At 45.0% G+C, this 17,616-nt stretch overlaps 1 protein-coding gene across 12 annotated transcripts in view; it reads left to right on the forward strand.

Moving 5' to 3' along the window:
• The first annotated feature begins 263 nt into the window (after positions 1-263).
• EXOC7 (exocyst complex component 7) overlaps positions 264-17,616 on the forward strand; it is a 31,197-nt gene continuing 13,844 nt past the window's right edge. For 4 of the 12 annotated variants that reach the window (XM_030533874.1, XM_030533876.1, XM_030533878.1 and 1 more), the window contains exons 1-6: positions 264-426; positions 5,490-5,555; positions 7,277-7,461; positions 8,233-8,338; positions 10,047-10,269; positions 10,956-11,123. In XM_030533874.1, the coding sequence (XP_030389734.1) occupies positions 367-426; positions 5,490-5,555; positions 7,277-7,461; positions 8,233-8,338; positions 10,047-10,269; positions 10,956-11,123 (808 nt within the window). In that variant the 5' untranslated portion in view covers positions 264-366. Of the gene's footprint in view, positions 427-5,489; positions 5,556-6,454; positions 6,538-7,276; positions 7,462-8,232; positions 8,339-10,046; positions 10,270-10,955; positions 11,124-12,498; positions 12,511-17,616 lie in introns of those variants that run through there. The other 8 variants (XM_030533875.1, XM_030533877.1, XM_030533882.1 and 5 more) reach the window with 4 other exon arrangements.

Raw genomic sequence — 17,616 nt, forward strand, 5'->3', positions numbered from 1 at the left:
GACCCATTGCCACTCCCAACATGGCGGTCTTCCAGAAGTCATTCCACTGCTTGCCACTCTTAATATGGCTACCATTGAAGGCGCGCATGTGTATTACTGCTCGGGAGGAGCCGCGGCCGTAGGAGTGCGCATGCGTACTGATTCCCACCACACTCAAGATGGCTGCCTGTGGAAGGGCGCCGGCGCGTTACCGTCTGCCACGCTCAACATGGCGGCTTGGTGCTGACGGCGCTGGGCGTGAGGCGGAAGCGGGGGGCGGGGAAGTGACAGCGGCGGGCGCGGCAGGGTTGGGGGTACTTGGCAGGCCGGTGCCCCTTGGCTGTTCCCAGCAGTCCCGCGGCAGCGCCGGCGCCAGGGCGGGGCAGGATGATCCCTCCGGAGGAGGCCTCCGCCCGCAGGAGGGAGATAGAGGACAAGCTCAAGCAGGTAGGGGGGCTGGGCCCGTCCCCGGGAGTCCCGGGCACCCCCACCTCGCTCCCCGGCAAGCCCGCAGGGGTCCGGCTCTCTGTGGGCCGCCACACATCCCCCCGGACAGCTGTAACCCCACGCTGAGACTCCTCCTAAGAGATCCCCGCCCCCGATCCTCCGCCCCCCCAAACTCCTCGCCTCTGGACTGCTCCAGCCCCCTTGAAAGACTCCTCCCTTAGAGCTCGACACACACCCCCTGGGCAGCTGCACCCCCACCCTGAGACTCCTCCTAAGAGATCCCTGCCCTCGATCCTCCGCCCCCCAAAACTCCTCGCCTCTGGACTGCTCCAGCCCCCTTGAAAGACTCCTCCCTTAGAGCTCGACACACACACCCCGGGCAGCTCCAACCACCCATCCCCCCTCCTCCCGGGTAGGGTGACCAGATGTCCCGATATCTGGGGCCTTTTCTTATACAGGCTCCTATTACCCTCCACCACCTGTCCTGATTTTTCACACTTGCTGTCTGGTCACCCTACTCCCGGGCGGCACTGCCCCTGTCTCAGACACCTCAACCCGCTGCAACCGACCTGCGCTAGGGAGACTCTCCCCAGAACCCACCCACATCTTAGACACCATGCCTCATCCTGGACAGCTCCGCTTCCTAGGAACAGCTTCTCCCCCTAAAGAGACCTTTCCCTACCTTTCCATCTGAGATCCTCCTTCTTTACACAGCTCCATTTCCCCTGGAATTGGCCCCCTCTAAGATACCCACCCCAGAGCTTTCCCCAGTCTTGGGGCTCAGGGGACCCTCTCTGGAGCCAGATTTCTCCCTTTCCTGCTCCACTTCTCTGGAACTGAGACCACTAGGTAGACCTCCCTGGAATTGAGACCTCCCTGCTCCCATAGAACCAGAGTAGACAGCTCTACTCCTGTGACACCCCCTCTCCAGAGAGACCCTCCCCCACTTTGGACCCTGAATGCCCTCCATGAGAATTGTCCTTTCCCCAGCTGGAGACTAACCTATAGACACCATCCCTAGAGTGATTCCAGCTCTCCACAGGCTCGGGGGATGCTTCCCATGCAAAGAGAAGACCATTTCTCATGACTTCTTGCATTTTCCTCATCCTAGACAATGACAATTGACAGTTCATTTTCACTCTTGTTCCCCACCCTTGTTTGCACACACAACTTGCAGCGGTTTAATTAAGATCAGTTAAACCAGGGGTAGTCAATAGGTGGGTCTAGGGCCAAACCTGGACTGCCAGATGCTTTTGAACGAACCACAAAATTTTGTTGTTTACTTTATTATCCTTATTTGTTGCTGTTTTCGCTGGAGTCTGGATGTGGATTATAGCTTTGTCAAGATCCAAATTTCTTGGTCAACAAAGAATTGATTACCCTGGAGTTAAACCAGTTTAGTTAAACTGGTGCAAACCCCTGTGTGGGCAGAATTTTATCAGATTAAAAATGGTTTAATTTGTGTCTGTTGCCTAAATTTACAGGTGCAAACTAACTTGATAAGCCATGTCTACACTGCAAACTTTGGTTGACACAAGTTATGTCAGCCTAAAGCCACCACAGTTAGTATATCTTTCGTATGCATTCATACTTGGTTCCTGGTGTCATCACTGCACATACTCACCCGAAAGTGCTTGGGTAGGTGCACAATGTGGTGCACCATGGACAGGTATCCCAATAAGCAACTTGCCATCAGGGCTGGCTCCAGGCACCAGCCCAGCAAGCAGCTGCTTGGGGCGGCCAATGGTGAGGGGCGGCACATCCGGGTCTTCGGTGGAAATTTGGTGGCTGATCCTTCACTCCAAGAGGGAGTGAGGGACATGCCATCTAAGACTGAAGCTGCGGCGGTAGAGCTGCAGATCGTGATTGCGGCTTTTTTTTCTCTCTCTCTTTTTTTTTTCTTTTCTTTTCTTTTTGCTGCTTAGGGCTGCAAAAATCCTGAAGCCAGCCCTGCTTAACATCATCCTTCTTGTTGTCTTTTGTGAAATTGTGGCAATACATTCTGGGACAGAAATGAGTCATGTAGAGGTGGCCAGGAGCAAGGGGTCAAGTTTCCATCAAGCAACTTTCTCCGTCCCATAATGCCATCCATATCCCATAATTTTCAAGCTTTTTAAAAAAATCCCACACACTCATGTGGCACTTCTCACTGTCTATCATCGCTGATGGAAGCATGGAGTCAGCGCAGCTCTGCGCTGGTTATGAGCTTGCAAATCCAGGATGAACGATGCTCCAGTATTTGCAGAGCTTCAGGAAGAACCACAGCAATTGGGGGCATGACAGTTTGGTGGAGGACAAATTGCTGTGGAGTATATTGAACATTCATTCAAAGTTGTCAGCGGTGGTCACGAAGCAGCTGCAGACAATGGAGCACCGCTTCTGAGCCTGTGAAATGAGCTCTGACTGGTGGGAGCTCATCGTAATGCAGGTTTGGGATGATGAGCAGTGCCTGCAGAACTTTCAGATCCAAAAGGCCACATTTCTGGATCTGTATGCCGAGCTGACCCCTGCTCACCAGCGCAGGGACACTTGAATGAGAGCTACGCTAGCAGTGGAGAAGTGGGTGGTGATTGCTTTGTAGAAGCTTGCAATGCCGGATGACTACCAGTCAGTGAGAGATTCTTTTGGATTTGGAAAAATCCGCAGCAGGGCTGTTGTCATGCAACTGTGCATTATTATTAATAGTCTCCTGCTACTCAATGTGCAGGATATAGATGGATTTTCAGCAATGAGGTTCCTGGACAGCAGTGGGCAATGGACAGCATGCATGTCCCTATTTGAGCACCAGCTCACCTTGCCACAGAGTAACTCAACAAAAGCATTATGCAGGCATTGGTGGATCATCAGGGACACTTCACTGCCATCAGGGTTGGCTGGTCAGGGAAGGTGCTTGATGCTCGCATCTTTAAGAACACAGGACTGCTCAGAAAGCTGCAGGCAGGGACATTCTTTCCTGACTGGCAGAAGATTACCACTGGCAATGTTGAAATGCTAATAGTGATCTTGGGGTCACAGTCTTCACCTTGCTCTCTTGACTCATGAAGCCATACACCAGCCACTTTGACAGCACCACCAAAAGATTCAGCTACTGACACAGCAGGTGTAGAATGACTGTTGAATGTGCTTTTGGTAGATTGAAGGTATGCTGATGTTGTTTACTGACAAGATTGGATCTCAGTGAGAAAAATATCCCAATGGTTGTATCTGCTTGTTTGTGGCCTGTTGTGTGTAGCAAAGAGGGAAATGTTGCCACTGGGGTGGAGATAAACTCCATCCCATGCCACTATTCTGAGTAGCCGGACACAACTACAGTTAGAAAAGCCCAGTGCAGAGCCGGGGCCTTGTAAAGAGCACTTTAACAGTCAGCAACAGTAGTGTGGTGTGGTGCCCTGTGTAGTGCCTGTATGCTGCAATGTTGCCTCCCGAAGTCACTGCGGACTGGCATGGGAAAGCACCCTACCGCGGAGGAAGAAAGATGGCTGCCATCCATTGAAACATAAGGAAGAGGATTGCAGAGAACCTCCTTGAAAGTTTCAAGATCACTCAGCAGGATTCAAGGGACCTCCCTGTGTACATGAATAAACTGCTTCTCAAGCCCCCCACTCCCAACCCAAGAGGGGAATGAAAAGCAAATTACAACTTGATCTCTATTGAACTGCTGCCTCTTCTAGTACGAGTAAATTAATGAAAAGTTGCTACCTGTGTCCTGCTACGCTGGGGTCAGGCACCATCTGTTCATTGAAAGATTGTAATGGGAAATGCATTTACACAACTGAGGTTTATTCCCATGCATTGGGCTTGCCCATGCTTGACTGCCAGGACTGACTAGTCTACAGTGAAGTCTTGAATGGCTCCTGGCTTGCAGCATAGCTGGACCACCAGGTCACATGTCCCCCATCCTCTTCCTTCTCCTCTTTGCTGGTCATGGTAGGGGTTTGTGCCTCAAGCTCCACTGAGGTATCCATGGTGCTCTGCAAGGTGCTGATGGGTCTCTGCCAAGTATGGCTGTAGCTCATTGTAAAAGCAGCAGGTGTGCAACTTGACACCAGATCCACTGTTGGCCTACTTGGCCGCTTTGTATGCCTGCCTCAGTTCCTTTGTTTTCATGCAGCACAGCTTCTAATCCCTCTCATACCCCTTCGCCTGTATCCCCAGTGTCCACATTTCTATGGCTGCTCCATAGCTGTGCCTTCACAGCCTCTTCTCCCTACCGGCCCAGGAGATCCAGGACATCCTGTCTGCTCCAGGCAGGAGTGTGTCATGAGCATGTAGCCAGCATGTTCACTTGGGCAGTTGCACACAACAAGGGAGAGCTGCTAGGTGTGCTTGCCAAGCTGGGAGTTCAAGGAAAGGCATTTTGAAAATGTGGGGATTCTGGGTCTCTGTGGCCCCTGTGCAGTAGAGTTCACAATTATGACTTGAGCGGTCAATGTCGAGCATTGTGGGAAGCTGCTGGAGGGCTGTTAAGATTGATATAGGTCATGCGATGTTTACGCTTGCACTGTCGACCACAGTACATTGATTATGGCTCAGTGCCATTCAGGGAGGTGGTGTTTATTGCTTTGTCATAATGGGGAGCTTACATTGGTGGCGACAAATTTGAGTGTAGTCACATGCATAACGAGGTTGATGCAAGGTGACTCTTGACCTACACTACAAATTAGGCTAGGTTTAAGAATATTTAAATTGAATTAAAAGTGTTTGCTACACCAAGTTAATTGATTTTAGACAAATTAAAACCTATAGTTAAACTGGTGCTACTTTGTGTGTAGATTATCAGTTAATTCTCACCCACTAGCACTATTTTGTTGGGTTTAAGTTCATAACACCAGAGAGAAATGTCTAAATACAGGATGCCTCTTTATTGAAATAAAAAAAAGTTATATCATGTTAAGTTTTCTGTTCTAATTAAAGGTGTGTGTTTTTAAACTCAACCTAAATTACTTGCCATTTTCTTTAATAGGAGTTAAAAATGCACAGAAGTATTCATTGACCCTTTTGGGCAAGGTTTGAAATTCACCTATCATGCAGAACTGATGAATTCTACTTTATTCCAATGACAGGAAGAAGAAACACTGTCCTTTATAAGAGAGAGCCTTGAAAAAAGTGACCAGCTCACAAAAAACATGGTAAGTAGAGTCCCGTAAATTAAGTTAAAAATTTAGGATATGCTTTGCTTGGTCTCTGATTCTGTTGCTTTTTCTGCTGAGAGTTTCTTTGGAAGCTCTGGTTGTGTCAATTTGAGGAACTTGTGGATTCAGTTGATACTTTCCTCAAGATAGCTAATCTGAAGAAAGAGGAAAGGTTACGAAGTGTGTTGGGGCACACGCTTGTCAGTTCTGGAAATGTGGGTTCAGATGATCCTTCAGTCTGGTCTAATCTATCTAGGTTTATATATGGTTCTCCTCATCTCAGTATTTTAGTGCCTCCCAAGTATGTGACAATAGAAATAAACTCTCTCGCCAGCCAGTGGGGGAAAACAGCCAATGTTCTGTGCCTCAGGGCTGAGGGGTGAAGAGCTATTGAAAAGCTAAGTTGAAAAGATGAGTTTTTGCCCTTATTTCTGAAAAGACAATGTACTCAGTGATCTTTCTGAACTCATCTGGTAGTGAGTTCTGGAGCCTCGGTCCAGCTCCTCTCTGAAAGATCTGTTTCCTAAGATCACAAGCCTTCCCCTGTTGGTTGACAGTTTGGTAGTGCCAGTGGAATGTGGCTGATGTTAGTAATCCTGGCTGCGGAGGGAGAGATGATTGATCCATCACATCAGAACATAGGCCCAGATTCGGATTTGGTATGAATTAGGGAGCCCGTGCACAGGGAGGAGCCGTTGATGTGCTCATGGGCAACTGTGTTGCTTAACAGGTGGGCTGTTGCATTCTGTGCCTAATGAATTCACCACCGCCACTCCTTATTCCTACTTCTGAATTTCAGTAATTGAATCTGCATCACTATAGCCAGATCTGAGTCTAACTGGTTGGTATACAGGTGGATTTGTGTTTTGTTTTGTTTTTTGTTTTGCTGTTTCAAGGAGTCGAAAATGACACTAACATTGTAAACCTCTGTGATGATCTGATGGCAGGAATCTTTGACGGAGAGGGTGATATAGAGGAGGTGAGTTTGTGACATACTTTTCCTGCCAGTATCCCCTCTGTCTTGCCTAAGTTTTGGCTTCAGCTGCTCTTTGCCCAGGAACTGAAGTCAGCTAGATATTGGGAAGGCTGAGAGATCGGGCTGAACCAAGACAAGACAGAGGTGATCTTGGCAGAAAGAAGGAAGGGCTTTGACAAACTTTGTTCCTCCATAACATCCCCTTTTGCTGAGGCCAACTGCCTGCCAATTCAGTAGGTTGCACAGTTGGAGTTTCTTGGCAACCAAATAGGCATGGCAGAGCAGGGCTATGAACATCAGTCAAATGGCTTCTTCATTGTAAAAAATCGTTCACATGTACTCAGTGCAATCCAGCAGAGAATTCGGTAGGCTCTGCTTCAGCCTTTTCCCTGACCTAGGCACCTACAGTTTGTCTCCTTTTGGATAGGTTTCCTAGGCTGTCAAATAATAGCACTTCCATAGCACTTTCCATGTGATGATTTGAGTGCTGTACAAATGTTAATTAAACATCACCATATGCTTATGCGGTGGGTAAGTATTACTTCCATTTACACATTGGAAAGCTGAAGCATAGCGGGGTTAAGTGACCTGCCCTAGGAGACAACAGGCCAGTGGCAGAGCCAGGAATAGAAGCTGGGAGTCAGGATTCCTAGTACCCTGCTCTAACTACTAGCCCAAAATACAGTTGTATTTTATGTGGAAGGAAATACTCCATGCTGTTTGATCCTTTTGGGGGGGTTAGGTTTCCATCCTCTCCTCCTTTGAGAGCCGTTTGATGAAGCTGGAGAACTCCATCATCCCTGTGCATAAGCAGACAGAGAATCTACAACGCCTGCAGGAGAATGTTGAGAAGACTCTGTCCTGTCTGGATCATGTCATTAGTTATTACCATGTGGCTAAGGACACAGAGAAGATCATAAAGGAAGGGTGAGTCAAGTAGCAGGACCCTACTTTCCTCTACTGGATCTCTTTCTCTCATGGCTGTTTTGAATAGGGGCAGTTGATTGGGCAGGTCTCCACAAAAATCTTGTTATTGTTCCTTGTATTTTTTTACATACCTGTGTGCTTACCCCAAAGGAAACTCAGCCTCAACTTTTAGCATTACCTCAAGGGTAAAATCCTGCTCTCATGTCTACACCGGGGTCCTCTTACATGTTCTACCCCCGATCCCTGTGTGGAGCTCCCATCCATTGTGTTCATTCCTTTCTTCCCATTCTCCAAATTTTCTAGAGGCATTTTGCTTCCTTGTAGTTCCCTCCATCTTTCCAGCCAACGTGGATTGGATGGGCATCTCTCTATGGAGCTAGTGTTGCTTGCACTTGGGTTGCCCAGAAGGGTTCCTGTGGTGCTATATGAAATGCTCCCACTCCACCAAGGGCTGAGTATGATGGTGGAAATACCAAAGAAGCAATTGCTGGCTTGGGAAGTGAGAAGCTGCAGTCTGACTCCAGTCTCATAGCACTGTGGAATACTGTAATGGGCTGCTGTGTGGGCTGCTGGTTTTACTTGAATCAGGTCTTTTTAAAGTGAGCCTTTCCAAGTTGCTTAGTGGATTCAGGTGTTGATGAGTGGAGTCAGTTGTAAAGTTCCCTTTAATCTCTGACTGAAGAAAATGGAGTTGAGGTCTTCACTGGTTTTGTTCCAACCGGCATTGAGGTTTTTGATGTCTTTCTCATGTGTGCGCTATTTCCATTGCAGCCCTACGGGGAGACTAGAGGAGTATTTGGGCTGTATGGCCAGAATCCAGAAAGCTGTGGAATATTTCCAGGACAACAATCCTGACAGCCCAGAACTGAACCGGGTGGTATGTAGTGTGCTTTAAAACCAAGGGCATTGTGTGGGCATCTGCAGCATATTGGCAGGTAGTGGCAAAGTGAGGTTTGTTTGTAGGAATGTTCTCCTAGGATCTTGATTAGATTTGTTAGCAAGGATAATGCTTTACCTCCTTACTGTTGGCTTTCCTAGGATTCTGTACCAATAAGACCTACAGTAGCTGAAAGCATGTACCTTGCATGCGCCTAAATTATTTCTTACTCCTAGCAAAGATAGAAGATGTCTTTAATCCAACGCCCAGGATTTGCTATGCTCATTCCCTGGTTCATTATGAAACACTGCTAGTGTGAGGTAATAGTCCAGTAGCCCATGAATCCCCAGGATAAGAAACAAACTTTCATGCACTTCGAAAACAGAGCTCTGAGCTTTGCTAAACAGTATAGGTTGGGGTTTGCAAGTGTGCCCAAGTGAGTTAGGTGCTTTGAATTTAATAGGAGTTGGGTGCCTAACTCCCTTTGGGTTTCTAGAAATCCTGGCCATGAAAGATTTGTGTCTAGCTCTGTTGATACGGAGAGGATGGATAGGCCAGTGGTTAGGCTGGGATTTGGGAGGCTCAGGTTCAGTTCCCTGCTCTGCCATAGACTCCCTGTGTGACCCTGAGCAAGTCACTTATCTTCTCTGTGCCTTCATTTCCATTTCTACAGTGAGGATAATAGCACTACCCTGCCTCCTGGTGGGTTGTGAGGATAAATACTGGAGATTATGAAGCATTCATATACTGCAGTAATGGAGGTCATATAAGTACCTAAAATAGATCAAATACTGTATCAACTCTAAAATTAATCCCATATGCTCATTGCCATCTTGAATTCTTTCACCACCACCTGTGATCCCTTCCCCACTCTGTGCTACCACTTAAATTCTGGCATTATTTTAGCAGCTGCTGTCACATGAACAGTTAGAGCTAGAAGGCTTAACTATCTGAAAGCAGCTTGAAGTTCCAGCTTTCACGTGGCATGAAGCATTAATTGCTAACTAACACTTTGAGATCTCAGCTGTTAAAACTGTCCCATTTGAAGCATTGTGAGGGGAAACAAGAAAGGAATCAGAACAATTCATAAGATTTTCCTTTTTTTTTTAAACTTAGCTTCTATTAAGCTACCTGGGCTATAGACGCTTTGGTGAGGCAGTACTTTCAGAACCAGTTATTCCAAGCACTAACGCTGGACCATTGGTCAGAAAGAAGGGATGGAAATTGTATACTCACTGCAGCCTTGTATGCGTTATCCTTGCTGCAGTCTTCAGCTTTTCTCTTTAAATGTCACTCCTCTTCTCTTTCAAGACCTCCTATTATAGATCCCATTGCCCAGATCTGCTGTTACTCCATTGTAAACCTGGAGTAATTGCATTGAACTGGATTTGCAGTGGTGTAACTGACAGCAGAATGTGACCCCATCTTTCCAGATCATTGTGAATGCTTAGAACTCCCTCTGAATAGCTATTGCCTTTCCCTTAGCTGAGCAGCACAAAACTTCATCCCCTTCAGAGTAATTCCTTGGCTTTGTTTTTCCCAATTCCTTACTTTTTAAAACTCACTTGGCAATGGGCTACATTGCATTTGGTAGCAGATGTCAGTGGTACACAGTATTTAGGAACGCTAGAGATTAGATGATGTTTAAAGATATTGGGAGAAGTTTCAGAAACACTTTTGTTTCTCCTGTCTCTGCTCTCTCCCCCAGAAATCCCTGTTTGAGAGGGGGAAGGAATCTCTGGAGTCAGAATTCCGCAGTCTGATGACGCGACACACCAAGCCAGTTCCTCCGATCCTCATCCTGGATCTGATCAGCGGGGATGATGAGATTGATACGCAGGAAGATATGATTTTGGAACACCTCCCTGAGAGTGTCTTGCAGGACACTGTTCGTATCTCCCTTTGGCTGGTGGAGTATGGAAGAAACCAAGGTAAACTAAAATGAACCCCTCAGTGAGCCAATCTCTGAGACAAACATCATGTATCACATATTTGCTCATCTTGATCACTCCAGTGGTCTCCATCAACCATGTTACTGCACATTGCTGAGAGCAGAACCTGTCTGCTGAAGGCTGTCTGTGTCACTGTGGAACTCAGCCAGTAAGCTAGCTCTCCTCTCAGCAGTCAGGTCTGTTTTCAGAATAGTTCTGCAGCTAGCCAGCCAAGAGATCACATTGCCTTTGGAAACTGACAAAGAATGGTAGCAAAGCAGAACTGACTATCAGTCAAAGGCATTTTTCTAGGTAAGTATTGTAAATCAAATTCCTTGTAACAACCCATTTTATCATTCTTTTTAAATCCTGTTTCTCTGTAGTGCTTATAATAACCCTTTGGAAGTCGTTTAATCCTTCTGTGCTCAGTTTTCCCCTTCTGTTAAATAGAGAGAATAGCAAATGATAATCCCTGCCCCAAAGAGTTTACAATGTAGAATCCAATTTCTTTAAAGCAAAAGATCCCTAGGACAGATCTATAGGCAGGAATGTGGGACCGCAGTCAAAGCAGATCAGTCTCTTTTGTGCAGAGTCTGTTTTCAGGAAAGGTCCAGCAACAGCATCCTCATTGTGCAAAGAATGCCTCGAGTTTGATTATCAGTTATACCTTTGTCTTTTCTCCTTAGACTTCATGAATGTTTACTACCAAATCCGCTCCAGCCAGCTCGACCGCTCCATCAAAGGTCTGAAGGAGCATTTCCGTAAGAACAGCTCCTCCACAGGCATCCCGTACTCCCCTGCCATTCAGAACAAGAGGAAGGACACACCAACCAAAAAGCCCATCAAGAGACCAGGTTAGTTCCAGAATTTAAGGATCAATGTCCTGCCCTGATGCTAAAGAACATCCGCTGGGCATGTTGTTCCACTTGTTTGTAGTGGGTGTGTCTCTCACTGACCAGAGTGTTCCTTTGTGCCTCTCCATCTCATGGGGTAGCATCTAGTCATAAAAATTGTTCTGAAGGTAGCAGGGTGGATGGGAGTTGAATGGCAAACACTTTTTTGCTTGTCGAGGACTTTCACATTGAGTTAAGCTCCTAAATTATAGACCTTCTTCTTTCATCTCTTATTTTGTTGGCTCATCCAGTCCATATTTGAGGTGACAATATTAAAAAACTCCCTTGTATGAAGAGAGATTGCAAAGATTGGGATTTTTTACCTTAGAAAAGAGACAGACAGGAGGGGACATAAGTCAGTAAAATAGTGAATGATGTAGAGAAGGCAGATTGAGAATTTCTGTCCTCTCTGTCTCAAAACATGAGAGAAAAGGGACATTCTATAAAGTTAGAAAGTGGGAAATTCAAAACAGACAAAATGACTGTTTAACACCGCATGTAATTAAACTGTGGAGCTCACCACCACAGGAAGTCATTTTGAATCTTGCTAAATTCTTAATCTCAAAGGGTTTGGTCATGTATATTGATATTGTAACTATCCAGAGTTGTCATAATTAATAACAATTTTGGAAACTTTGTGATTCTGTGCCTAAATCAATCTTTAACTATTAGAGATTGAGAAGAGACCTGTGTGAATGGCAGATTCTCTCACATCTGCCTAGTGTGGTGTTCTTACAACTTTCTTTGAATGTCTGGTTCTGGCCACTGTCAGATGGGATGTTGGATTAGATGGACAGGAGGCCTGATCTAGTCTGGGAAGTCCTATGATCCTAAAACTGTGATTGAGCAAAGAGGCCAAAGATTTAGCAAGCTCTGGAAACTAAACTGCCCATTTCCCCCAGAGATAGAGACTCCAGGTCATGGTTGTGGCATATCTGTGGGGAAAGCTTTCCCCGCTGCTGTCCCTGCTTTGTGGAGTGAGAACTTTACTCTCCAGGGCTGGCTGTCTGACACTTTCAGCAGCCCTAAAAAAGAATCACAAATTCAGAATGAATATCAGATCCTTTGTTAGGATCTACTTTCAATATAGCACTCACAAGGCTCTGGCACATCTGGTCCAATCTACTTAATATGCAATTTGTTAGCTTGTGCAGAAGAAATAATTTCAAATGTAGCTATTTCTAGTATGGATATCAGATATTTTCTCTTCCTATATGCAAAAAAATTGAAGAGAAGAGGAAGGAGTGGGAGTTGGTGGAGGGCCCAGAGAGGAGGAAGGATAGTATACATTTTAATTGTGTTGTCTTTATTTTTATAATCCTTATGTGAATGGCAGTCTTCATTCCAGGTAAACTGTGTTTTTGTGTGTGTCTCCTCTGCAGCTTGCCAGGTCCCTCTTTACCTCCTAGTCAGTCCTCTTCCTGCTAATAGCAAAGGCTGTGACTGGGATATTTAAAGGGAAAATCTGCTAGTGAAGACCTTTAAAACTGGTGACCACATAAGTGGGTATTAAAAGGTGCACCCCCACATTCAGTACCATGCATCAGAGCTGTTCCTGAAAGCTGACAGTTCGGAGAGCTATGAACACATTGCAGGTTTTGGCAGGACTTTTATAACCAGCTACAGTGAACCTGAGTTTCAGACAGAACTCTTCCTGTCACCAGCGAGTGACCTGGAGAGGTGTGAATTTCCATACGTACTACTGGCCTTACTGCTGAGTTTTGCAGAATGGAGTTGATCATGTGAACCTCTGTCCAGAAAGATGATGGCTGTGGGTGTACATAGTTTTGCTAAGGGAGTCACTGTTTTTTCCATATTGAATCCAGCCCAAATTCTTGAACATAATAGCACTTGATTCTGTGTTCTGCATCCCTGAGGGAAGCACCTGCTCTGTCAAATAATTACAATAAGGAACGCAGACTTCTGGTTATTTAGCACTTCTGTGCCAGACAGCTGCAGCTAGACAGGCAAAAAAGACTTAGGCCTGGAGCCTTAGGGAGTGTAAAGCGGCTTATCTTCATTGAAGTCAGTGTAGTTGCGCTGAACTACATTTAGGATCAGCCCCCCCAATCTTCAATACCATCTGACCTTGAAACTATACAGGAAAAGATTCCTGCATTAGAGAGATTTTCATCGTAGAATGTTGCTAAACCAACACAGACAGCAAATGTGTTTCAGACCCATGTTATAATGGAGGCTTTCGCTTATACCTTAACAGCACTCTTTCCATTGCTAAATATTTTGTCATTCTCCCACTGTGAAGATCATTTTAAAAATGACTAGTGATTTCTATGTGCCTCAGTTTTTAGGTACACAGCTTGAGACACCTTAAGGGGCCTTTTTTTTTTTTTCAGAAAGTGCTGAACACCCACCTTCTGAAAACCAGGTCCAAAAGGTCTCCATTTGGGCACCCAAAACCACTAGTCATTTTGGAAATTTTGGCCAAGATTTGTGTTTAGCCAGAGAGTTTGTAGGATAAGCCAAGCAGTGGCTGTGTTTGTATTTGTATTTCTGGGTTACAGAAACAAACTCAGAAGATGAGCAAATGGAGATGACATTACATGTGTCAAATACAGATCTAGTAAAGTGATTATTTAGGGTACTGTGAGTCTCAAGAAATAATAGTAGCTAATTCGTGTCATCCATATTCTCAGACAAGGACAGAGTCTCTCCGTGAACCAGGCTCAAGTTCTTACTGGCTTGTCCGTCTCCAAATACACCAGCCATGTGTTGTAACTCCATAGTTACTCAGAAACAAGCTCTTTTTCCTAGCCTTTCCTATTGCATCTCCTGGCATTGGCCTGTCTTATTTCCCACAGGCCCATCAGCTTTCAGGGATGGCTCTGGAGGTGAAGATCTAACAAATCTCCAAATCAGAGCTGTGGCACTCCATAACAAAATTATTCTATTGGGATTTAATTGCCCCTTATTTTAATCTTCATAATTCTAAAGTTTGGGCAAGGAAATCACTGTTTTCTATGCCATTGATTCAGTGAACAAAGCGAACTTCAGATTAAATCTCAGACAGCATTAAGAGGAGGATATCTGGAAGTTCAGTCATGTAGGTTAAGAGCTCCCCAGTCCTAATGGAAGAATATCCCAGCACAGACCCTGACACATACTTTAATCTGTTGCAAAGAATAAATCACTACAATAAATCTATGCTACAGCCCTTTCAAATACTAAGCAAAGTGCAAGGGTGCTAGTGTCTGTGAAAACGATGGCAAGGTATGAGAGGTAGGGCTGCAAGCCAGAGAACCCACCAGGATTAAGCTGGGTTCTGGGGAACTTATTATCAGAACTTGTTCATTGTGTCTTGTATCACCATCACCATTTCTTTTGCAGTTGTACCACATACTTCTTCAGCACCCTCCTGAGGTCACATCACATACTTGTAAGGCCTTCATAGTCCTCCAGGGAGGATCCTTTTCACTGCTGCGTGTTAGACAAAATGAGCAAGGTTTCTAAAGCTTTGGAGTGAAATTTCAGCGATTCGTTGAAATGCATTCCAGCATCCTTCATCGTGAGACGGAGACGCTCTTAAAGCTAACCTCAAATGAGTGCAACTTGTACAACATGTTTCATTGTAGGCATAATGCTTTACAGCCCTTTTAAAACGCTGATCACTTCCCACTCCTAAATTTTAGCATTGCATTGAAGAGGATGAGGGTAGTTGGGGCTTCAAAGGGGTATTTGCTCTAAAACTGCTACAGCATGGTAAGAAAAATCCTCCTGTTCTGAATATCATTCTTAAAACATCTGTCACTTTGCTGGCAAAAAGCTTTTAAAAAGCTGCCATTTTTGTGTGGTACACCAAACCCCACTGTGTTAACTGCTATTCTAGAGCCAGCAGGAGGCGCTAACTAAAAAAATCTCTTCCCAGAACTGTTGGGTGTTCATAGAACCGTAAGTCCAGTAGATACCATTATGATCATCGTGTCTGACCCTCTCCATACAAAGGCTATTGAATTTCACCCACTCTCCTAAGACACCTGCTGTCAGTTCACAAAGAAATAGGGAACAGGGCCATCTTCTGTTACATTAGAAAACTGCTCAGAGGATGGAAAACTGCTATACTGGAAAGGACAGCAAAGCAGTCTGAGAATTTGCACCTTATATTTGACCTAGTGGGGGAGAGAGACTGATTAATTTTCTGGAGGTGACTTTGACTGTTCTCCAGGAGTGTATTGGCCTTTTCCCATAAGCATCAGCTTATGCTCATATCAGTTAATTTCTTTCTGTTACAGTTTACCTAGCGGTTGGGGAGGTGGTACCATGGGGAAGGCAATATAATCTTTGGGCACAGGATGAATAGCCTGTTTCTGTGTCCCTAGTTAGATCCCTGCTCAGCTCTTGAATCTGATGTCTTCATTAGTAACTGCTGCACTATCCCATTTGATTTGAAAGCTGCCTAATCAGAGGAAACAATCATGGAACAAAGGCATTTGGCTTCCAATAGAATCCATTAAGGCCCAATTGTGATACAGAGTACCAGGGATGTGACAGCATTGAAATCATCACACAAACACTTGCTATGTCTGAATGTAAATGCATGTGATTGTTCTTGTGCAAATGAGAAAATGCACTGCTGACAGCGCAGCTCTTATCTGAGGCAAGCATGTCAAGAGGTTGTGGGCCGTGCCCCTAGGACTAGCTATTCCTACTGATGTGTGCTGCATGCATGCTAAATCAATTCTTACTGACAACATGACAGATCAGCAGGGGTGAGAGCTGCAATTTACATTTGACTCCAATTTATAATAGGAGAGAAGGCTTGCATGAATACCTACAAAACCGAGACCACCAGAAATGTTTCCAGGAGTCGTACACATTTTAGTGCCATTCGAAACAATAAAATAAGTTCTGTTGTAAGTAAGATTTCTGAAAGTGCTTGTAACAAATTGGAGGCATCGGTATGAAAAGAACTCGTGTTTTAAAACTGCCCCAGATAAATCAGTGAGCATTTGGGTAGAGGATTACATCAAAACAAATACTGCAGAAGCCTGTGGAATAAATCCTATCAATATAGGAAGTGGACATGACTCTTTCCAAGCCTTTGGAATGTGTAGAAATAAGAAAATTACCACCACGTGAATTTGTTCTATTGAGATTTTTTTTAATAAGTGGTTAAGACCATTTTATAAATTGATGGGATGAATCAGAAAAAAAAATGTTGCAAGCGAGGTGTTTTACTCAAGGGTTAATGTTTTAGAATTGGGAAGTGAACTTAACACACCTTGGGTCTTCAGCCCACTCCCACCATACCCAATTTGGGACCCTGATCTTCTCAAAGATGTTTTACCTCCTGTGTCTCCCAGTTATCCACACCTGTATAAACCTTCCCTTGAGCACCTGGGTAAGGAGAGAGGGAAGCTACCACTGTCCTTTGGTGGAACAACCAGCACCCTGTCATGCTCTCCTATGGTTTAAACTTTGGCAGGTGATTAGGATAAGACTTCTCACTTTTCAGACACTGTAAACCAGTTCTCTTAACACTGATCTCCAGACTAGCTAATAGCACCTGTGATGTGGCAGCCAGAGTTGCTGCTGGAAGTTAGGGGTTGGTGCATGTTATGATTTTTTGTTCTTTAAATCAGAAGTGCAATTTTTGCTTTGTATTTTTGCTATGTTTTGATTTTTAGTTAGTTTATTTGCATTTCATGTTAACCCTCCAGAGAGCTGCTTATACCTTTCCAAAATTTTCAATTCCCCATTCATGCAGCAGTGTGAAAACAGCATCTGCCTTGGAGTGTCCGTGTGTGTGTGTGTGTATGTGTTTGTGGGGGTTTCTGTTAATGTTCATATCAGGAGCTAAAACTAACCTTTCCATATGTAAGCAGTGCTTAATTTACACTTGACACTTTAATGCTTTCTGTTTTGTGCTTGCAGCGCTTCCTAGCCATGGGGGTCCAGCACCAGCTATTGTTTAATGCTGTCTGTTGTATTTTTTTTAATATTAATTGTCTTTTTCTGTGGCTTAATTGATTTGCAGTCCCTCAAAAAGAATAGTGTCCTAGTGATTGGCTTCACTCTGCCCCCTTTAACGCTAGAACTAGGGAAGGGGGATGAGCAGATTCTGTGCCCTAATCACTCTTTGGCTACTGATGCCTGATGCTGTCGTTATTAGCCCTGTACTGCAAGACATTCTCCTTCACCTCCGCTGTTAGAATCCTCATTGATCCACACTGAGCATGCTCATAAAACACGTCCCAGGGTGGGGATATCTTTCTGTAGCGTTAATTGCCTGGTCAGGTTTCTTGGCGTGTAGTAAAGGTCACTGGATGCCCTTGGTTTGGGGGAGACTCTTGGTGGATAATATGAAGGCTTGGACTGATCGTGAGTACCTGCTTTCACACAGCAGGGAATTATCGTCTTAAGCATTCTATGCCCAAATTTGATCAAAGTGTCCCTGGAGGGACGTTTCCTGACCTCCTTTCTCAGCGGATTTGACCTT

Source organism: Gopherus evgoodei, chromosome 15, assembly GCF_007399415.2.
Source record: "Gopherus evgoodei ecotype Sinaloan lineage chromosome 15, rGopEvg1_v1.p, whole genome shotgun sequence".
Classification (NCBI taxonomy): domain Eukaryota; kingdom Metazoa; phylum Chordata; order Testudines; family Testudinidae; genus Gopherus; species Gopherus evgoodei.